This window comes from Populus nigra, chromosome 1 (assembly GCF_951802175.1).
Source record: "Populus nigra chromosome 1, ddPopNigr1.1, whole genome shotgun sequence".
Classification (NCBI taxonomy): domain Eukaryota; kingdom Viridiplantae; phylum Streptophyta; class Magnoliopsida; order Malpighiales; family Salicaceae; genus Populus; species Populus nigra.
In genome coordinates this window covers 40,200,443-40,224,678 of record NC_084852.1, presented here as the reverse complement: position 1 = coordinate 40,224,678, position 24,236 = coordinate 40,200,443, and the positions used below count along the sequence as shown (strand labels likewise).

Sequence of the window (24,236 nt, the reverse complement as noted above, 5' to 3'; positions counted from 1 at the left end):
CTTAAGTTCGACTCTTTATGCTCATTAATATTGATGGTTGTAAGTCCTGTTTTACAAATTTTGTTCGAGGTATAGAGACCTAATTCAGTATGCGTGAATTCTCTCTCTCTCTCTCTCTCTCTCTCTCTCTCTCTCTCTCTCTATATATATATATATATATATATATATATATAAAGACGTCTCCGTAGAAAAAGCCCTAATACCATCTTCAATTTGTTGAGTTTACATGAGCAATTGTGACTATGTTGAAAGCCATTAATGATCAATTCCTTTTGTATTGATTAACCTTTCGACTACAAGTCACAACACCAGTCCATCTTTTTACAGCTGCTTTGCATTTCCTAATATGTAGGATTATAGAGTTGAAAGAAGAGTTATGATCAATTCTGCGCCTTGTAATTGGAAAGCATAAAAGTAATATAGCAAGGGGGGGCACTTTTAAGATATTGCAGGCGAAATGCGATATGATTGGGGAAAATCACGTCATTGAAAATTGAAATCCGACCAACTAATTTGTGACTTTGGTGGGATTTGAAGGGCTTCAAGCAAATCTTTTTTCATTTGTAATTTGAGCAATGCTTTTTAAAATTTTCCTTGTATCATAATTAGGAGATTCATTAATATATATACACACAATCATATTTTTTATTTTTTTTATCATTAGTTTCTTTACTTCTAAAATAAAAATAAATAAGTGACCGATTCATCAATCCAATTGATCACCATGTCAACTAATTGTTTGATCCAAATATATGGTTTTCTTCGGATCATGCAATCTTTTTTTAAAAATCAATTAGGTTTAGGATAGATCATCCATCTTTAATAACACTTGCAAAACACAAGATAAACAAGGTATAAATAAATAAAAAAAGGAAATTAATGTGTACAACTTATGAGAATAGGTATAGGTGTAAATACTCTTGCAATAATGATTAATAAGAAAGTAGTCTAGGTGTCTTGCACATGATAGAAGCCTATCTCCACGATGAGTTCAAATGCAAGTACACAACTTTAGTCAAAATTTGAAAATTGAATTCTTATTGTTTCTACATTAATTTCAATTTTACACCTCCGACTATGCTAAACAGGAAAAGGGATGTTGTGTTCAGTGTGGGGGAGAGAAAAGACATCATTTGACGTTTGAAAAATAGTGTTACTTTTGTCTAAAGATAATGTATATTTAAGTGAAAATTGTCAAGAAACATATTTGTTTTCATTCTAATTTCTACACGTGCGGTCGAGTTGCTTCCTTATCAAAGCACAAAGGTAATTAAACGACTAACTTGCCAAATCTACGTATCTTCTAAGTTCTACAATCAATATATAGCTTAATGACAATATTCCATAAGAAAAACCTTTTTTTGTTTTCTTTTTTTCATAGAGAAAAGAAAGATAATTTGTTTAAGAAAATTCACGTCAAATTTCCATTAGTTTAGCTTAGGTAATTAACTACATTAATTACAATATGATAATTACTTAGCTTACTTAACTAGGATTTATTAACGCGCCAATCAATGATCTTTACCAGGACTCTAGCTAGCTATATTAATCTCATCACTTTTACCTTTATTAACTGCTAAGCATATTACAATCAATCTCATACACATGCGTGCACATTTTGATAAAAACAACATTGAGAATTATTTTCTGTGTAGTTTCACTTCACACGGACATCATCCATATATTAATACTTGCACGTACCATTACTTTGTCATTGCCACGTATTTGTATGCTTTGGATGTAATTCTAGATTGTTCGATCGATACATGAATCTAGTCTAAGCCACTTCAAATTTTAACCATTGATTAAGATTTTTCTCTTAATTATTAGTTGGATGGAAATCATACGATAACTATACAATGAAGTTGTGCAAGCCTTTGTTTGATTATGGGACCAGTTCGGCTTGGCCCGGCACACTTGTCTTCATAGAGGAACCTCCATGTCAAACTTCAAATCAACATCTTGACCTTGCGATGTCTAGATTATTGTCTTGTTAAACAAACATACATACATATAGGTAAGATTTCGGGGCAGTTCATGATCCAACTTGTTGGTTTTCTGACTTCTATCTCTTGGCTTAGGTGAGTTTAGTTCAAATGTGGACCCTTTACCCTCAACACCGCTTCTTTAGTTGTCATGAACAATCATCGCCCTCTTTTTTTTGGTTATCCACTGCCTCCCACGGGCTCTATTTTATACATTAATCTCAAGTTGTCGAGTGATTAACTCGTGCCCACAGTAACAGATTCAATCCGAGTCTGGTCCTCGGTTTTAGAATTGCCAAGTGTTAAGATTTTTAAAGGAAAAGCTTCAAGTGACTTGAAAGGCAACACGTACACCTTGAATTTAAATGTTTTGTCCTACTTGTCTTTGTACGTGTAACTAACGTATGTGTCGAGAGTACACGTGCTTTCTCCACAAGGAAAGGTAGGTGATAGAAAGTCGATCATTGGTTCATGCAAGTGTGAAAGAAGACACGCTTGCTATGTGCCCAGGATCTCCCAACAATCGAATTATAATCTCCAAACATGAACTAATCCAAAATCAACCACGTCGAAGTTCTCCCATAGCAAGAATAGCCAGATATTATCTGCATGTCACCAAACTTGCCAGTTTGTAGGTATACGAGAGAATAGAGATGATAAATTTATTAATATTTATATACAGGCAGAGCCGTAGAGACAAGTATGAACCAACTTTTATGCCATGTGATAAGGTAGCTGAGGGTGGTATATATTGCTTGTGCGGTTGGGTCTGTCTGGTTTAAGCGTTGCCACACAACTGGATACTTGTAGCTGTCGTGAGTTCATGATCACCTCAACGACTAAATATTGCTCCAAAAACATTTTACAATTCCTTCATGCTGGTTTTCCTCTTCTGTGTGTTTATTAATTATATAATGATTGTGCATATCATGGCCAAGGTTTTCTTTTGTGTTTACATTATTTCTCCTTGTTTTAGTCGATGGTCTTGAGATAAAAACAATTTACGTTAACAATTTTTTAAAAAAAAAATTATAAGTGGTTATACTATGAATGGAGTAAATTTATTACGGATTAAAATAATAAAATAGTGATTTTACCTTTCATTTCAAAATCATAAAACCCTACATCACGGATAGAATAGTCTTTTATAAACAGTCAAAACATCATTTAAGAATTGAACAATGGCAATAAGGTCTTCGCACTTTTATTTACCACAATAAAATTACTTAACCGCCTTTAAAAGCAAAGTTTTCTAAACCTAGATTTAGGGGCTTTATTGTTTTTCTAAAAAAACAGTTAAATGACGCATTTTCCCTTAAAGTCAAGATTTTATTGCTGGTTCAAAGGCTATTGTGTCTTTTAATATTAGGTTTTTTTGTAATAGTGTGAATGTTAGAAGGGTTATTCGTTAATTGATTTTGAATAGATATTATTAACCAAAAAAAAAGATGACTACTATTTGGTGCACAAATATCAATGTGTAAAATGTCCTCATGCTTTTAGGTGGTGCTTGAGACATCGTGTAGTGATCATATATATCTTCCAGGATGATATTAGATTTATTTTGGCTTCCTTTCCATCTAGATATGATGTGTGTTTCAAATAGATGTTTGTTTTGGCACATATGATTCTTTTTTTTTTCTTCTTGATTTTTGTATTGACCCTGCAAAAAAATAAAAGCACACATTCAATTTGTTATTTCTTTATATTTAATTCATATTCTTTTGATTACTATTTGTTTTATTTAAGATGATTTTTAAAATTTTATTTTTTTATAATTTCATCCTTTTTAAGTTTTTTTTTTACCAATTTGATCCTCATTATTTTGATTGCTAACTTTTTTTTCTTGGCAATTTTTTTAGATTGATTCCCTTTTTTTATCCTATTTCATACTCCAACATGTAATTTGTCAGAAATTGAGTTTCTTAATTAAACATAGATCTACAATTTCTTGAGCTACGAGTTTAGAATATTAACTTAAATTTAGAAAATTCTCCGGGATTTACTAGGTTTTTTTTTTAATTTCATCCTCGTCATCTAACATATATTTGGTCTTACAATTTGTAACATTTTATTTGCATTTATAAAAAAATTTACTCAACCCACGATGTAGAGTAAATCACCTATCTAGGAAACACCCCCTAGTTTTTCTTTTTTTTTTGGTTACTAAAAACATGTTGACATTACGGTGTAAAAAAACTTTTTATTCTTACTTGCAGTGGAGCGCAAGTCGTCTGGTAATACTATGACTACAAACGATTCCCCTTTTCTAAGAAAAAATATCAGGAAATCAGAGTGCGATCAGTTAGGGATCTCTTAACCAGAATTATACAGAGTGAGCCGAAGTAAATAATATTATAGGTAATAAATCACATGTTTAACTGCCTTAATTAATTTAAATTATTACTAATTACATGTCGGCATCCACTTATCCCACTTGTGTTTCCGACAAGGGTCCAAAAGGGGAGAGCACAATCATGCTTCAAAACATCATCAAGCAAACATCAAAGTGACTTATGAACTACCAATTAATGGGAACATTTAGTAAGCAATTACTTTCCAAATAATTTGACTAAAAACATTGCTATGTTGTGAAGACAATTGAGGGATTCATTAGAATGCCTTATTACATAATTATGGAGCAATATTCCCGTCATTAAAATAGAAAACACGTCAAGTTTTATAATACAAAATCAAAAAAAGAAAAAGGAAATCTAGCCAAAAAGCCTATATATTGGCTGGCATGCCATGGATGTCAGAAAGTTTTTGTTTCCAATGTTGCAACAAACATATCTCGAGCACGCATTAGAGAGGGGACCTTGCTCATCCGACTGAAACTACGGGCATTCGAGAGGTCCGGACACTCAACTCAGTAAGCAGTGATATTTTGACCCTGTACATTGCAACGCTACAGCATCTCTCGATGGGTTAGATTTAGCTAAAAAATGGCTACATTTTTTCTTCAAAGACACATAAAAAGTCTTTTAAAAAAGCCGATCATGTTAGGTAGAGAAAAAGAAAAGGGAGTTCGATGTACTTGTCGAAATAAACTTCGGTAAAGGCCCAATTAAAACTAGCTTGTTAAGGTTGGTAGATTTGGTCTTTGCTCTCACTTAAACTTAGAGTCAAGACTTTCCCTAACATAATCTCTGGTCAATTCTTCGCAATATTGAGATAGGTGTCAAGACTTTCTTTAACATAAAGACTAGGCCATCCTTCGCATGGATGATTGCATGGCCACGGGCTAGCCTGGTAGCTGAGTCTTTATGTGAAAGAAAGTCTATTTGATCTCCATTATTTTAGTATACATACTTTATGAAGATTTCTATTTGATCTCCTCTATTTTAATTATCTATTCAAGTTCTTGTACGTTTAAATAAATTATCAATCAAACACATCCTCGGAAATACAGTTTAGATTACTAATTAACAGTAGTCTTGGCAAGGATACTCTCGATACAAATGTACTCGATCGATGGTCCATGTCTCGAATGTATAGGAGCTCCCATAAAAAAGGGGTTAAAGCAGATGTACTTGAGGAGATTTTGGAGTGATTGAGAGTGCGTTATAAAAAAGGGGTTAAAGCAGATGTACTTGAGGAGATTTTGTTGGAGTGACCGAGTGTGTTAATGAATGAGTTTTAAAATATTTTATGTTTGGAGATTTGTTAAAATAATATTTTTTTATTTTTAAAAAATTATTTTTAATATTATTATATTAAAATGTGATTTGAAAGTATAAAAAAATAATAATTTTAAAAAAATCAATAACAAACTGCTCTTTATTGAGAAATACGCTTTATCTTTCATCTTCAATCCAGAGAATAAGATTGAGCAGACGTTTGAGATGAAAGAATTCGAAGATCTGAGATTGACCTCTAGTCTTTTGACGCAAAAAGGATATGTAATTGGTCGGCAAAACCCAATGGGTGACGTGTCTTTTTCCTTGTCGGCCTTTTGGAGAAGCATTTTTTTGAAGCAACAACATGTGCAATACTGTAATTTTAAACTTATTTACTAAAACAATTTCTTTTTCCCACATATGCATTAAACAATTACATGGAAACGAAGTAGTAGTAAAACAATTCTTTTTATTTTTATTTTTATTTTTGTGAGAAGAATCATCATCTCTAATTGCAATCGTATGGAATTCTCCAATTTCAAGTCTCCTACAACCTTAAATTTACAGAAGAATTATGTTGATGGATATTATCGTAATGTAATTTAGGGTGCAAAGTAAATTAATTAAGAATCTAAAGAGCGCCATGATTGTAATTAAATCCACTCAACCAATAAATCGATGAATCTGAAAACCATCTAATTATGTTGAAGTTTTAATGGGAGCAATGAGAGAAGGAGATGAAACTAGAAGGAAGAATTGGATAAGAATCGATGTGACATGCACAATGGTTCAAGAATGGACGCAAGAATTTCATTTCAAAAGGCGATCCAATTTCCAGCGGATAATCGATATCAATGCAAGAATCCTTAATCCCAAAAGAGATTATCCAAACTAGGGAGTTTCTTTTCAATAAACAATAATTAAAATCAAGGAGAGAGCTTGTTGCCTTTAAGTTCCTTTTAACCCTTCCATTTCGGAACGAGTCCTTGGATTTAATTAGAGGGTTTTTTTCGGGGAGAAAAAAAGAAGATTATATGATGTTGTGGACATGGCTTACACTAGTCCCCTGGTTTGGAAAATTCTAGTCATTTATACTGCGTTTATAAATTTTAAAAGATGAGGACTGAAATGAAAAATCAAATATATAAAAAAAATTAAATTGAAAAGAATAAAAATATTTATAAATACAAAAGAAACAAAATAAAAAATTATTAGAACGAAAACTAAAATTAAAAAATAAAAAATAAAATGAATAGTTGTATACATTACATGTTTAAAGAGAGAGAAGAAGGGGGAATTAACCAACTACCAGCAACAATTCAATCACCATAAGCTATTACGCGTGATTCCAAATGAAAGCTAACACGACAGCATATCTAAGAAGACAATAGAAGGCCAGTTACGTCCACCGAGTGGCATCACACGAGCTATCTACATGGCACGGACGCCACACGTGTTGAGACATGCCAAGCACGCTCCAGCAGCTTTAAATATGAAAAAATTTAGAAAAAATGTAAAATACCAAAAAATCTCTCATAACCCCGACAATTACATAAAATACCCATATAAAAATATAAAAATAACTCCAGGTGCCAAGCTTATATTATCTCTGCCTGTATAGTAAAATCTATAAACCTCAAATCACCCTTAATCCAACAACACAACACGGTAAATTCATATTTTTACCAATAAAAGATTTATGCAAAGTTGAGAAAATCCTTGATCAACAATTCTATGTTTTGTTGACCTTGCAGGCAAAAGACTATGGTGTCTGTATTTTGAAACAAAAAGCACAGATAATTTTATTGTAGCCAGAGATACATTTTACTATGCATTTAACTCCAATAAAACACCAACACTGTTTAGTTTTTTAGGTAAAAGTTTGCACCTTATCCAGAGAACTAGAAGCAGCACTCTGGGTTCAGAAAGAAAACTCCAAATAAAGGGGCTGGACTCCCTTGGTGATACGGGAAGGTAACAAAGTAGTTAATGTCTAGTCGAGCGTAGATCAGAAGACTTTTTGGCGCGAAACTAAAGGAAACAGGCGTGAAGAGGCGGCCTAATGCAACCTTTTTCTTCGATGGCAACAGAGCTCCGAACCCGTATATTCATCTTTGTGCTCACCCGTCACCTAATTCTGGAGGTCAAACAAATATTTTAGTTTTCTTTTTACAGGCCCTCCATTCCAGTATGGATGTATAGATTGATGCTTCTGGTTTTGCAGCACGTCCCCGCTTTGTGTTCCCAAGTGAGGTGACATCCAAGGATTGGAAGACTGGGGCAAGCCTTCCTTATATTGCTTAGCTGTAACCCCCGCGGTCTGCAACAGCATCTCAACAGTTGGGAACAAACAGAGAAAGCAGCCAAATCTTGCTCATAAAACATCTCTGCTCCCGAAAACCTTTGAATGAAATCTAAGCTTCTCTCCATTCTATGAAATGAATCGTTCCAGTCCAAAAAAATAAAAACAATTCCCAGCACAGCAATGAGTGGCGGCCAAGTAGCTTGGTCCGTGCCAACACGGTAATTGAAAAACAAGTGAGCTACACGAGATTTATCAAGCTGTGACACCTCAAAACACAAGGATTAACCCAAGCACAATGTCAACTTCGACAACCACTCATTGAGGTCCTGCAAATTTGCCCATCATCTTTGCAATTGTAGGAGCCACCTTGGGGTTTGCTTGATGCTTAGCAAGATTAGCTGGGTTCTTCATTACTGCAAAATGATCACCCACGAGCATGAGAAACATTAGTAAACATGTAAATTAGAATTCTACATTAAAACATGTAAACAACGTTTTGTAAGTTACTAATCTTTGTTTCTTAACATCCTTGCATTTAGTTACTCAGGCATATGTTTCATACAGGTATCTTTATATTACCCTGGCTAGAGGAACATGATTACATGAATACCCTCACAATAGACAAACCAGAAGCAGCTAATCCGTCAAGGTTAAAATAAAAACCAACAACAGAAAACAAATAAAACATAATTAGGCCGAAAAAAATTCTACCATCTTGAAGTGCAGCCATGATTTCTGGATCACTAAATGCGGCCATCAATTCAGGGTCCTGGCCAAACACAATAAAATACACATCAAACAACAAGCATAAAACCATAGAGTATTCACTGGCTAAGGAATTTAATCATGAACATTATGCCCTACGAAAAAGCATGTGTAGAAGTGCATGTGAGTATCAGTGCCAGTGTGGGTGTGGGTGTGGGTGTGGGTGTGGGTGTGGGTGTGGGTGCAGGGAATGTGATCTTATCATTTAAAGCAAAATGCATGGCCAATTTTATTTGTATTTGGCAAAAAAACAAGAAGTGTTTTTAGAAAGAAAATAAAGCCAATGTTATTTGTATTCGGCAGCACAAAAATATTGACAAGAATTTCTAAACATCAAACAATTAACATGTACTTAGAAGCATCTTAAATTACTTTTGTACATGATATAAAATGGCCACTTAGCGACGAGTTCCATGACACTTACATTCAATATTTTGCTAAAATCAACATTTCCAGGCATCCCTCCTGGCATGGCACCGGGGAAACCTCCAGGCATCCCTCCTGGCATGGCACCTGGGAAACCTCCAGGCATTCCCCCAGGCATGGCACCTGGGAAACCTCCCGGCATCCCACCTGGAAATCCACCTGGCATGCCTCCAGGTTTTCTACTGGAAGATGACTGCTCTTGCTTCTTGGCCTTCTCATACTCAGCCTTTAAACAGGAGGAAATAAGTCGAATGATGACAGCAAGCTAAAATGTCAGGATGATCATGATCATAGTTACCTGAGCTTTAGCACGACGGCGTTGCCTCTCAAGCTCAGCTTTTCTATCCCCCCTCTCTTTGTGTAGCCTTTCATACTTCCTGCGGTGTTCCTCAATCCTGTGTGCATTTGGTTCAACCTGTGTAATATAGCAGTTGCAGTGAGATGGAAAAAAAATATTATGCAATACACCAATAAGATTTTCTTTAGCAATTCAGTCATGAACTTAAAAGGCAAGCAACCACACATGTATCAACTTATTTTATGAAGGCAGGGCCCAGCTAGACAAAAAATCAAGCTGTTTAGTTCCTAATTTACTTGGTTTGGTAAAACTCATGCCATTGAAATTAACAATTCTGAAATAGAAAGTGTCAGCAGCACACGTGAGTCCTAAAGATAGACTGACTGTCATACGTGCATTAATCTACAATTATTAAATGATCTGGACAGTGAAACAATCCCACTCCCAACCAAAACTTAAAATTTTTGTTCTTAAAATTACATCACATTTATCTATTCAAAATAGGGAAGGCAGGAGAATCTCCTGCTGTATCCCCCCCCCCCCCATCTCTTCCCAAGTACATTCAGCAAGAAACGTAACATGTGACTAGCATTTGTCAACTGTAGCTGAATATCAAGCATTTCATATGCATAGAGAACAAAATGTAACAGGTGATATTATACTGCATTTGAATATCTATCATTTCATTAATAGTTTCCATTGCTTCCATCATTTTAAAATTTAACATTACAGGAAATACAACAAAAGGTACAAAACACGCATTGGGGAGAGAAATATAGAAAGAGACCTTCTTAAGTACAGAACTTATCTCCTCATCATAATCTAACTTCGATGCCAGGTGAAGATCCTTGGCAGCATCTTCCCACTGACCAAGCATTGCCTGTGCCATGCCACGAGACTTGTATCCCTTAGCTGAATCCGGGTTAATCTGAAATCACCATTAAATTTATAAGTAGGATAAACTTCACCTCAAAGTATCCCTTCATACAAAAACATGATTAGATTATATACAGATGTCAAAAGAGTAAATAAATAGGGCAGACAACAACCTCAAGAGCTGCATTAGCATCCCGGATAGCAGCATTGGGCTTCTTCATTTTGATGTAAACAGTAGCTGTAAAGCATCACAAGTTCACAATATTAACAACATAGAGGAAATTGTACAAACAAATCTCATTCATACAACTTCCATAAGACCAACAGGAAACCTTACAAAAAAAAAACAATGATAATGTACCTCTTGTGGCATACATGATTGCTGATGTAGGATTGAGAGAAATTGCTTCTGTCAAATGTTCAATCGCTTCCTCAAGTTTACCTGCACAGCATGAAGCACTAAATTGCATACACAAATCTCACCATAAAACCAATTTAAACTACTACACACGCACGCATGTAATCAAAATTTCCACATATTAATGCATGTGAGCACTTGGACGCTTGTATACCATACCTTGAGAGAGAGCTTCCATGGCTTTAGCCTTGGCCTCTTGAGAAGCATCGCGACATTCCTCTGTAACCTCTACCGACGGGTCTCCCATCTACAAACAGTCAAGCCCATCATCAAGGAAAAAGAAAAACTAAAAAGCAACCAATACATACCGCACTACAGTTGTTTTGAAGAAATAAAAGTAAAGCAATACCTTCTGTGGAGGATCATTATCAGGGTCAACAGTGTCGCCTTCGAGCTCAAGATCGGATTCAATAATCTCCTCCTCCTCCTCCTCCTCCTCGACTTGAGGTTCTACTTGTGACTCTTCCTTCTCCTCCATTTCTTCATCACTGTCCTCGACAACATAGCTCTTCTTGTGAGCGGAAGCGGGGAGCTTAGCGCCGAGACTAAAAGAAATGGCATCGGAAGTGAGAGAGATAGGCAGTGAAATGATTCAAATAATTCCGTAATTATTAGTATGATTATTTTTATACCTTTCGAGGTAGTCGCGGAAGAAGAAAAGGGAAGGATCGGCGAGGATGGATGGACTGGATTTGCACTGTTCAATAAATTGCTTCAATTCCTCTACTGTTGTTGCGTCCATCCTTCAGATATTTTTTGCTTTTGAGAGAAAGAGAGAGCGCGTGTCGAGGGTTTTTTAATTTATGCGTTTCTTTCGAAATGGAAATGGATAGCAGCTTGTTTGTTTTTTCATTATTATTATTATTATTATTATTATTATTATTATTATTTATTGGGTTTTTCTAGTAGCTTGTAACTATAATTGGATGGGGATCATCTGAAGGTTGTGGGCGGGCCTACTGTATATCGATGGTAGCATTTGATGAAGCTAGGCCCGGTTAGTTTTTGGAGATAGGCAAAGCCCATTTCTTAATGCACCCATTTCCTTATTTTTATTTTCCTTGTGAAAGAGCCACCTGTTATTGTTATTTAATTTAATTATCAATTAATAAACAAATTAAATTAAAATGTTATATTTTTAAAAAAATTATTTTTTATTTTAAATTAATTTATTTTTTATATGTTTTTGAATTGTTTTAATGTGTTGATGTTAAAAATAAATTTAAAAAATAAATATTATTTTAATATATTTTTAAATTAAAAAAAATTAAAAATAACAACTATTTAACCTCATAATTTGAAACTCAATGGTAATATTAATATAGGCCTTGAAAATCATTTCCCTGAAAGTGACGAAGAAGTGAAGGCTTTTCTGCCCAAAAGCCGATGAACAAAACAAGCAATGTCTTTGAACGCCACTAATCATTACTCAAAAACTATTAAGATGCGCCTTCTCAAACAAGGTCAGGAGTATACAAAATGTTGGAAAGTTGATTTAAAAAATATTGTTAATTGATATATTTAATATCAAATTAAACATAGAATTCACTTATATTTTGGAATTAGAAATTTTTCTTCAACATAAATACCATTAGTCAAAAACTATCAAGATGGGCCTTCTCAAACAAGGTCTAGGAGTATGCAAAATGGTGGAAAATTGATTTAAAAACTGGTATATTTAATATCAAATTAAACATAGAATTTATCGTTTGAAACATTCAGACGCATCATAAATGAAGTCTCACATAATCTGAATTTATTAAGAGGGAGTATACAATAACGATAATGCTCATATCAATCCAGAGAAAGATATGCGCAAAAAAGCCCTGAATGGAGGAAATATGGCTCTCTATTACATGAATGCTCTCGACATTATTTACGCTGGTAATTCTATCCTGATGGTTGTAAATAACAAATTACAGATTCAGATCGCCTAATGCAGGAGAGACGCGACCAATAATACGAGCAAGCCTGAAAGTCCAGTCGACAATGGCATCCTGCTACCACCATTATTTCCATCGTTTCCAGGAACTGCTGTAAAGGTTAAACAGAGGCATTAATGAAGATGAATTGGATGGAAAACTACTATAGCCTACACAGAATTGAAATGATTTAACCACTACTGCGCAATGACCACCAATCCTTGAGGCTGCCAATTTTTCAGTTCATCGCTATTATATTCTCGGAAGCGTGTTCACAGAGGGTTAGAGAGGAAAAGGAACGAACATGTTGAATACAATCAACAAGGCAGCAAATATGGTTTATATATAACAAAGTCATTCTATAATTCTTCTAACGTGCATCAATATGCCATTCAAGAATATTTTACCCTTTTTTGTTTTTTATCATCCTCATAAACTATCATTGACTGCCAAAATAGAGCCAAAATATGAGGTGTTCTCCCTGAAAACGTGTGTCTGGTAGCTATAAATTAGGTGTAAATTAAAGAGTTGTTGGAAAATGTAATAAAGATTATTTTTTAAAATATATTTTGTTTAGAAATATATTAAAATAATTTTTAAAAATTATTCTTGATATCATTATATTAAAACAATATAAAAATAATTAAATAAAATAAAACGATATTTTAAACGTAATTTCGAACTGAGTTAAAAATACAGGCGAAATTGGTGGCTCACCGAAAGAGCACGCTGGGCATCATCGTATCGACTCACCCTTACAATATTGAATATCCTAAAGGATTCAATTATGACACATTAATTCACCAAAAACAGCCTAAAGTTTGAAGTTTGAAGTGACTTTTCTAATTAATTAACTGGTAAAGAATCAGAAACAGCCTGCCACCAGAATATCATAATCTGATATCCCCGGAACATGATGATACTCAGATATTGATGTAAAACCTAATTTTTACTTTTATAGTATCAAGAAAAATAATTATTATTATTATTATATTTACCTGAACCAGTTGGCGTTGGAGCTGGAGCTGTAAAAAGTAAGCAAGGAAAAGAAAACAATTAGTTTAATGTTCAAGAACGTATATTAAAAAAAAATAACAATCGAGAAAAATCGGAGTCGGCCCCCTTGATGTGAAAATAAAAGTGAGAATATCAAGAAAGTCTGAATGACCATAAGTTGAAAGACGAGAATTAATATCTACAATCTTTAATTTTCTGTTTATCAGAAACAAAATTAACATAGTTTTAAATCAAATTGCAATTTCTTGAACCCCAAAGGTTCAAAACCATCAACCACCCTAACAAAAAAACAACATGAATCAGACCAGTAAAAAAATCTATCAAAACTCAGAATCCACAATACCGCTGCAACTAGTGAGATCAGTGGTGACACCGCATCTCTGGCTGAGCAGGAGAGCCTGAGTGACATTTATACCCAAACTCTGAAACAAATTGGGGTCGTTATAGAGTTTGCAAAGACAAGGAAGCTCATTTGCAACCGCTTCTTTGATGGAGTTGCAGCAGCTGTCTGGTGGCTGGGTTGTGGTGCTGAGGTAGGCTTGACATGGTACTAACTTAGATGCACAAGAAGTAGATTGGTCTTGTGCTCTCGTTAAGGTTGTCGCGCTTGAAAAAAAAGCTACAACCATCATCGCCAGAATAGAAATCTTGAGAGAAGAAGCCATTTCCTTGTATCTTTTTGACTGCCTGTGAGGAGAAACTGATTAATTCCTTGGTCTATGTATAGCCGGCCGTTCGGATAGTTTGTTTGTCGTTAAAGAAAGTGGGAAAATTAATGATAAAAGAAAGAGCGAGAAAATTAAACACCCACATGACCTCAATGGGCGTCAACACCACGACGCTCTTCTGGAATACGTAACTAATATCAAAAAACATTATGTTAATATATTTTTAAATAAAATATACATCATTACAGTACCTAACACACATGTAGTCTAGAACCTGGAACCACCTCACCCTCTTTGATTTTTCTTGGTGCGACCAAGTATACTCTCTCCGTGTAAAACAGTTCCATGATTTCAAAATCGTGCAAGGAAATGTTTTACGTACAGGAACATATCAGCTTCAAAATAGATGATGGGCAAGGCAACTCATACCTTCAAGTTTATTTGTTTTTTTACTTTAATTTATTTTTAAATTTATTTTTTTATATAATTTTTAATCATCTTAATATATTAATATCAAAAATAAATTTTAAAAAATAAAAAAAAATTATTTTAAAAAACAACCAAAGCATAAACTTACCTTATTAATTCATTCACTCTTATCCAACAAACTGTGCGATGGATTTGAACAACTCAGCTTTTGAACAACTCAGCTTTTGAACAACTCATCTGTATTAGGCCGAAGTAATTTTAATTCAAATTCTTAGTTCTACTTCTTAAAAGATATCAAATTTTAAGAAGAGGGAGGTTAGAGTAGTCTTTCAATAATCATTCCAGTAGATGTAATTTCTTGACGTGATAGTCGAATTATACCAATGAAAAAATAACATAATATTTAACCAGCAAGCCAAACTTTCAAAGATTTTAAATAATTTGGTCAAACCAAACGACCCTAGTCTTCCCTTTTATTTACAATAATTTTAAAAAGTTGTTCCAATAGTTAATAGTTAAAAAGATCTTTATTTCTTGGCTTGACGCGTTGAAATCTTGGATTCAAAATTATTTAAGAAATTATTAAATTTATTTAAGGGTATTCAAGAGGGTGGTGGTGGCTATTTTTCAAAGTATTTTTTTATTTAAAAAATTATTAAAATAATAATTTTTTATTTTTAAAAAAATTATTCTTAATATTATCATATAAAAAATTAAAAAAAAAAAACACAGTTTGCAATGCAATTTGCGTCTATTAAATACATCATAATAATGTGTTTTTAATATTGCTTAAAAAATATTTAGTTTCAATGCAAGGTGCTCTGAAAATATCTTTCTCTTGGAAAAGAATACTTTTGTTCACAATTTTAAGTGACCCCACAATCAAATCCCAATTTAAAGCAACCTATTCTATCGTCTCGTACCCAGTGAATGTACAGTGTAGTTGGGTGAGAATAAATTTGAAGTATTTGACCGTGTAGAAGTTGTTTTTTTAAAGCGTTTTTTATTTATAAATATATTAAAATAATATTTTTTAATATTTTTTATAAATTATTTTTGATATCAGTGCATTAAAATAATCTAAAAACATTAAAAATATATTAATTTGAAGCAAATAAAAAAATTTAAATTTTTTCAAAAGTATTTTTGAAATGTAAAAATAAATAGAGTCGCACTCTAGAGTTGGACGACGTAGGTTTATGGATTTCTAGAAATGAAGGGGTGTTTGAGATTCTGTGGTTGTTTTTAAAGTATTTTTTGTTTGAAAATATATTAAAATAATATTTTTTTTATTTTTTTAAAATTATTTTAGATATCAGCATATTAAAATATCTAAAAACATCAAAAAAATATTAATTCAAAATAAAAAAAAATATTTAATATTTAATATTTTTAAAACGTAAAAATAAACGGTACATGATGAATAACATGGCAAAAGGTTTTATTACTTTTATTTTTAGACCCCGTTTGTTTGCAGGAAAGTAAATTTTTTTTTCAAGTGAATTCCCGGGAAAGTGAATTCCAGGAAACTATTTTTTGATATTTAGTAGTGTAATGGAAAATAAGTTGGAAAACATTTTCCAATGTTTGGCTATATCATGAAAAATGAGCTGGAAAATAACTTATTAATATTTTATTTTTTTCAAGTTTATTAAAATAATGAGGAACAAATCTTACAAATTAAAAGGTTGAATAGGAATGAAATTGAAAAAAAATATATAATTTCATAAATTATATCAGATAAAATAAATAATAATCAAAATAATAGAGATCAAATCTAAAAAATAAAAAAAATAAAAGATGAAGAAATTAAAATAATAATAATTAAAATTTCATAAATTATTTCAAATAAAATAATTAACAATCAAAAGAATGAGGATCAAATTTGATATATAAAAAATTTCAATAAAAAAATGATAAGGAAAAAGCAAATAACAATTATAAAATGAGGATCAAAGTTAATATAAAAATTAAATTTTAAGAGATGAAATTGAAAAATAAATATTCAAAACAAAATATATATATAGCAATCAAAAGTTTGAAGATCAAATTTGATATAATCAGCAAATAATATGATATTTTTAAATTTTTCACAACTTCCGAAGAGTATTTTCCGCCCAATTTAGAGGAAGAGCTCAGTTCTCGTATGCTTAGGTATAGTTTGTATCCTACCCTCTTTACATATTCCAATCATATTAATGTTCATGTGACGGGTATTTATCTCTCATTAATTCATATGTTAAGAATATTTTGCCTCGTTAAATGTTATCAGAGCAAAATTAAACTTTAACATCTCCTCTCCATAAAAAAAACTCATTAGGTTATAGATAGACCATGAATCCTTTAAGTTTCGGGTTCTCAATTTTCATTCTCTATTGCATATTTATTTTTAGAGTTTTTCCTAAAACGTCATAGTTTTTTTATCTAAAAAAAAATACTTATTTAAGTATCGAATAGTCAGCTTTGAGTGTTTTTGAATCGTTTTGATATACTAGTATCAAAAATAAATTTTAAAAAATAAAATATTATTTTAATACATTTTTAAATATAAAAATATTTAAATAACAACCTTTACTACTATCCAGACACCGCCAGTATCTTTAACATCCAATAAACCCTGATCACAGTCCTATCAAAACCATATTTAGAGAATTCGACATTATTATTAAATATTTGCAATGATTTTAGACAAAGGGTGCAATTTAGAACACCAGGGGAAATTACTTGTTTGAGAAAGTAACAATAGTCTTACAACTAATTTGAGATTTGTCCTCTAACTATTATTAATAGTTATATTTTAACTATTATATTTTAACTTTTTTATATATAAAAAAACTCATTAAATTATAAATAAACCATGAATTTTTTAACTTTTTTTAATTAAGTAGGTGAATGATCATGTGTGAAATCATGTAGAAGTCAACAAGTTTGTTCGTTATTATTATTTGAAGTAGAAAATTATCACGGCACGTACGTTCATATTTCAAATGGAAGCAGAGACTGAACAGGGACAAAAGGCCTGTTGAAATTTGAAAATAGACTTGCGAGTCCGTTTTAGCATTGCCGGGAAAATGACTCGCTGGAAGCCTATGATATCATCAAAGGGCCAGCTGAGCTCTAGAATGGAAGCGATCTTCGCTGACTGTTTCAATTTGAAGAATGGACCTCCGGGTTTGAAGGCAGGTCAAGTTTGAAAGGTATTTGTTCGGTCAACGATTGAAATCTCTACGCAAACCTGTGTTAGGTACGCACAGCGAGCGAGCGGGAGTCCCTCGACATGGCAGGAAGCTGCGAAGGTCACATTCACGTGCTATGGAACTCCTGGTATGTTTCACACTTAGAGTTTTTGTTCCATTTCTTAACTAGAAAGTAACAATCTAATGCATAATTCTCGCCTCCAATGCAGCCGACTAATGTTTTTCTTGTTTTTGACAATTAAAAAGACCTTTTTGGTGCTCAAACTATTCTGAGAAGAATACAATCAGGTGCTAAAACTTTAATGTTCAGAACGAAAAGGGTTGATTTTAACGTCTTGTTTTTCAAATTGATCGAATAAAACTAAATGCATCTGAACTTTCATGTTATACATACCAAAAATAAATATGGTGTAGCACCGGATAAAGTTTATTGACGTTAATTGTAATACTAGATTGACATTTTTATCCTCCAACAAAACTAAATTCGAGGATAAAATGATATTTTTCATGTGATTTTTTTTTATTTTAAAACAACAAAATACCTTCACTACACCTGAAAGAAAAACAAAACCCTTATAATTGGCTTCCAAGGAATTTTTTTAAATCTCACATTTTATTTCACAACAAATTTACTAAATAATTCTCGATCTCAAAACTAATTAAGTTTTTTGGGGTATTTTTATTTAATCATCTAGAATTTTTTTGTTATAATCGGATAGATGGAGAGGTAAATTGGTCTTTACAATAATTAGAAAATATAAAAAATTCATAGCACATTAAATTTACTAAATTACCCTTGTTTTCATAATTAATTTAGTTTTTTTAAGGGTATTTTTGTATTTTAATATAGATCTTTTCTATTATAATCAAATGGATAGAGGGAATATTGATCTTTGCAATAATTAAAAAAATTATTAAGTATTCAAGCATGTCAGGCGTGCTCCGCCTGGGGAGGCATATGGAAGGTTCTGTGGAGTTTTAGTGACGAATAAAGCATTGTCAGGTGGTCGAAAAATTCATTTCATCATGTTAGTTGATTGCCTACGGCGTCCTTTTCCTCCACAAGCGATGTGTGTTGGGTTGTGATGGATAGATTATTGTAGAAGATTTTTTCTCTCTCTCTCCTCCCTCGAAATTCACGTCTGACATTGAAAATTTCATAGCAGTCTTCTTGGTTGGGAATATTTGAGTATCAGTCCTCATTCTTTTGAATTTTTAATTTGTGTCCTTAGCCTTTTTGTAAGTTCTTTTATTTTATTTTCAATTGCATCTTTCAATCTAAATTTTTATTTTTCAAATTTTGTCTTGATTTTTTTTCTTTATTTTTTTCTTGCCTCTTTTGCAGACTTTCAATTGTTTTTAATTTCATTGTTTAATTAAAATTTTAAATTTGCTAATTTTTTAAGATTTGATCTTCATTCTCTTCGTGGTTTCTTCTTTAATTCTTATGTGAAATTGATTTTTTTTTTAATTTATCCCTTTAACACAAAATTATCCATCCTCCAATTTGGTTTTTCAAATTTGATCCGTATTTTTTTAATTGTTATTTTTTCTTTTGAATCTTTTTTTATGATTGATTTTTTTCAATTTTAGTTTTTGACATTTGATTTATTGAAATTTAGACTTCGAGGTTTTTCTAGGTTCGGAGCTTCCAATCAAATGGTCCAGGTTACAGATTCACATTATTATGTTTTACTTATTTTCTTTTTTAATCTTGTTACTCGACATTGATATTTTTTAAATATGATTCATGGTTTTTTTTTGTTTTTTTTTTATATAGTTATCCCAATCTCATGACCTGACCCATGAGTTTTATAGGTTAGCCCAGGTGAGCTCGCACCTTTTCCTTTTGCTTTTATTTTTTATTTTTTAATGATTAATTTTTTTATTTCACCGTTCAATATTTGATCTGTTGTAACATGAGTTGTCATCATTTTTTTATTATTACCTTTTGTTTTTACCATTCGATATTGGTTTTTTTCATTTTCTTTAAAATGTGCTTGTGTTGACTAAATATAATTTTTTCTGAAATTTTTTTTAACCTATCGACACTACGCGGTAGATCATATATACTACTAGATATCTGACCTGTGTTTTGTTGGGCCCGTACTTTTTTTTAAGAAAAAAACCTGGTTAGACATGTTGTTTCGATATATGTTTATACATAAAAATTTTAAAGTGTAAATAGAAAAGCTTATCCAAGCATCTAATGAAATAAATTGATCATCATCAATGAAAATAAACAAAAAAATTTTATTAACAACAACTAAAAGAGAAACTGGAAAAAGTAAAAGATAGGTATGCATCAAGATATTTAATCTCACAAAATGAAATATTTATTCGTTTGTGCCAATTAAATTTTTTTTATTAAAATTAATAAAAGATAATAAAAATAGAAACACATATGAAACTGAGTGAATAAAATAAAAGAAAAAAAATATGCTAGGTCGGACATATCAGAAATTTATTTAAATATAATAATTTTTTTATAAAAAATATCATCGGCATAAAAAAAGCATGAAAAATTAAATACAAAACAAAACATTTTTTTCAAACAAAATCTATTAAAAAAGTATTGGGATAAACCGATAGAAAAAAATTAAAGATAACCACAAAAATATTTTTTTTTTAAAGAAAATGCATAATGATAAAACCATAAAATCAAATGAAAAAAAGAAATCTCTAACCATACCAACTTTTAAAACTTGTGATCCATGTCATTAAATCGGAAGCATGACAATTGAAAAAATCATGAAACTCAATCTCCAACAAATCAAACGTCACAAGATGAAACAAGAGAAAAAATATATAACACAAAAAATTATAATTAAAAGAATGAGAGCATCAAAAGTCTATGAATCAAAATAAAAAATAAATTAGATGGCATAAAAAATTAACATTAGAGTGTTAAATTGAAAAGAAAAAACACTTTAACAAAAAGAAAAAAATTAAAAGAATAAGGGTTAAATTAAAAAAGAAATAACATAAACTTTGATTGGAAGGTGAAATTTAAAACAACAAAACTTTTAAACAAGAGTTAGAGAAAAAAATCAAAAATTAAAATAATAAGGACCTAATCCAAAACAATAATCCATGATAAATTGTAATTCAATGATGAAATTAAAAATATAAAAAGCTTTTCCAAAAGGGATAAGGACTAAAATAATCAATAAAAAACTAAGGACTAAAATTGAGAAACGAAAATAAAAGAAAATAGAACATATGTGCACTTTTGTTAGGAGAGATAGAAAAGTAGGAAGGAAAAAAAACGGCCACAGTCAAAAATCCATCCATCGACCACCACCACGTGTTACACCACGAAAAAGAAGGTGAGACGATGCTTACGATGACATGGAAAAACAACATATTTAGCTACAAGAATACACCGTTCTTGCTGCCATAAGGTCATAGATATATTCCACGTGCCAACTGTTCTTTAATTTAAAAATTAATTAATGAGAGAGAAGAGTCCAAAACACCTCCCGTGATTTTAGAATTTGAAAAAAAAAAACAATGTAAAAAAATGAAATTACAACTAGATTCTTTTTTTATTTTTTCCCGAATGTAAGGGTAAAAAGATCCTTTTATAATCTTGTAAAAAATATAAAGGTATACTTGCCCAACAGTTTAATTTTTTTTTATTTTAGCTTGGGGTAAATAAGAATTTTTTTTCTGGGGGGCGGGGGATTTTGCGGACACCAGGTCAAGAAAGTAATTAACTGATTAATTATCAGAAGAAAGAAAAAGTATCGGAGCTAATAATCTTGTCATGAGGTTGGTACGATTTTTGACGTAACAGCGATTAAGAAAAGCGTTGTAGTAGTTCAGATGTTTGGTCATTAAGAAACCTCAAAGAAAACCCGTTCCCTTTCATAAAGCAAGTAAAGCCACGTGTGGTGGAGGGTGGGTGGATTTCCCAATGTCAGCAAGGAAAAGAGCCATAATTCAAAACAACAGCCACCGGCCATTCACATCACATGGAGACTTTTCCACTTCTTGGTTCGGCGGACCTTGGTCATGAAAACACTAATTATAAATGCTCCTCTCAAGTTTTATTAAATATTTTTATTTTTTATTTTTTATTTTTTATTTAAATAAATCGTTCGGCCGTAACGAAATGCAAGAATCGAGATTAGTCCTGCTAATAACAGTAAATATTTTGACAATAATTCAATGGATGAGGTAATATATTTGTTTTTTAAAAATTAAAAATTTAAATTTTATAAACCTCAGAATTACTCGCGACTTATTTAATTATTAATTTTAGAATCTTGGGATATTAATTGAGGTGTGCATAAACTAGCCTGGATACCCACAGTTAAAATAATAATAATAATACTTTAAAGAATTTTTGTGTTACGGGACACATGTCAAAAGACTGAATTCCTGCTTCTTCCTTTTATTTTGCCTTTTGTTTTTTTGGTCTCATCCTTTCCTGGTGTAGAGGTGTTCAAAAAAACCAAAAAATCGATTAAACCGAGAAAACCAGAAAAAAAATAACCGAAAAAACCGAACCGTGAAAAAAACCTGATTAAACCGATTAAAATTTTAAAAAAACTGACCGGTTCGGTTTTGGTTTCTTAAGTCTGGAACCGAAAAAACCTAACCGAACTCGAACCGAAAAAAACTGGATAAAACTGAAAAACTGAGCCAAACTGAAAAAACCGAGCCAAACCGGATTGAATCGGTTTTTGCTCTAAAAAACCGAACCAAACCGAAACCGGTCGGTTTGAACCGGTTTCGGTTTGGTTTCGGTTTTTTTTTAAATTCAGTTTGATTACTTTTTTTGATAAAAATCGAATCGAATCGAAAATAAATTCCTCTACCTGGGGTATAGAAGAATATGTCTAAAACTTCCTCATTTGACATTGCATCTTTACTGTTAACCCCCACTTCTAAATAGTTTATACTTTCCAATTAGATTATTTGCTTCAACTATACCGCGTGAAAGATTATTTTTTTTAATATAAAAAAAAAAATTTAGATATTGCTAATGTAATTTCTAGTAGAAAAAAAAGATTAAATTGAAATTAAGTGAGAGTTAACCTAATGCGACCCGATTAACTTTATAAGTCCAAAAACAATCTAAACAACAGTTAAAAATATAGTTTGACTAAAAATAAATTTCAAAATATTTTTTTTAAATATTAAGATTAAAACATATTAGATCAACCCAGGTAAACCTAGATTAATTTGCCAAATCCGTTACTGAATCATAAGATCAGTATAACCTCATAGAAAGCAAATCGAAAAAAATTATGAAACTCATGAATTTTTGATCAACCTAATGTTGAAGATTGAAATTGAAAAAAAATCAATTAAAAAAAACCTAGAAAAAAGCAACTTAAATCAACTTAGGTTAACTTGTCAAACTCGTAACTTGGGTTATGTGACTAGAATAACCTTATAGAAAGAAAATCAAAACAAATTATAAGCTTAATTTTCAATCAACTCAATGTTTAAGAATGAAAGTAATAATAAAAAAATCAATTAAAAGTAAGGACAAGAAAAATTGACCGGAGTCAATCCGCCAAACCCATGTTCTAGATAATGAGACTGAAATAACCTTATAAAAAGCAAATTGAAAAAACTATGAAGTCTAATTTCAAATCAAGTTAACATGTTAACTCAAAATCAAAGTCATGATACCGAGATAAAAAAAATTAATATTAAATAATAAAATTAAAAAAAATTAACCAAGTAAACATGCTAATGAAAAGTGTAATAGTTAATTCCCCTCACAATAATAAGATACAATCACAACAACTTTGAAACAATGAAAGTTTATAACTTCAACATGAAAGGTCCTATTTATGATGTTTTAATCAATGAATGACATAGTTTTTCTTTCCGCAAGGAGTGGCCAATATGTATAGCAATTTCCTCGTATATAAGAGTTCTTGAAGCACAAATGGAGGAGAAAGAAAATTACAAGAAGCATACATTTCTTTTTTAGTTTAACGTGGGTGTCCGGGTTAGGTTGCGCGCACCTCAATTAATCCCACGGGCCCTGAAGTTAACGACCATGTAAGCCTCCAGTAGCTATCATATGAGCAACCACATGACTCGAACCTGAGACCATAGAGGGAGCAAACTTCTTGGTTCTAAACTCTTACCACTGGACCACTACCTAAATGGTTAAGAAGCATACATTTCTTACTTGATCTAAGAGATAGATCTAAGACAATTGGTTTTGATATGTTATAGTATATTTGAAATCAAATCACATATAAAATTGAATTTAATTTGATAACATATTATAATTTTTATATCTAAAATAAAATACTAAACCATTAAATTCAATTCAATT

General features: G+C 31.6%; 2 protein-coding genes across 3 annotated transcripts; both read right to left on the bottom strand.

The window, feature by feature from the left end:
- Window positions 1-8,007: 8,007 nt before the first annotated feature.
- Window positions 8,008-11,535, bottom strand: LOC133677831 (FAM10 family protein At4g22670-like). The gene is made up of 10 exons (XM_062099965.1): window positions 11,326-11,535; window positions 11,043-11,238; window positions 10,853-10,940; window positions 10,637-10,717; window positions 10,449-10,513; window positions 10,187-10,327; window positions 9,400-9,516; window positions 9,100-9,327; window positions 8,622-8,679; window positions 8,008-8,323 (listed from the first exon to the last, which is right to left on the bottom strand). Exons 1-10 carry the CDS (start codon window positions 11,433-11,435, stop codon window positions 8,226-8,228), a joined length of 1,182 nt encoding a protein of 393 aa, XP_061955949.1. The 5' UTR covers window positions 11,436-11,535; the 3' UTR covers window positions 8,008-8,225.
- Window positions 11,536-12,423: 888 nt separating this feature from the next.
- On the bottom strand, window positions 12,424-14,473 carry LOC133698675 (non-specific lipid transfer protein GPI-anchored 7). Of its 2 annotated transcripts, none has more exons than XM_062121704.1 (3): window positions 13,976-14,473; window positions 13,614-13,640; window positions 12,424-12,724 (listed from the first exon to the last, which is right to left on the bottom strand). In XM_062121704.1, exons 1-3 carry the CDS (start codon window positions 14,295-14,297, stop codon window positions 12,627-12,629), a joined length of 447 nt encoding a protein of 148 aa, XP_061977688.1. In that variant the 5' UTR covers window positions 14,298-14,473; the 3' UTR covers window positions 12,424-12,626. The 2 variants fall into 2 exon arrangements, with proteins under 2 accessions (XP_061977688.1, XP_061977679.1); XM_062121695.1 differs by having other exon boundaries at window positions 12,424-12,727; window positions 13,976-14,470.
- Window positions 14,474-24,236: the final 9,763 nt, after the last annotated feature.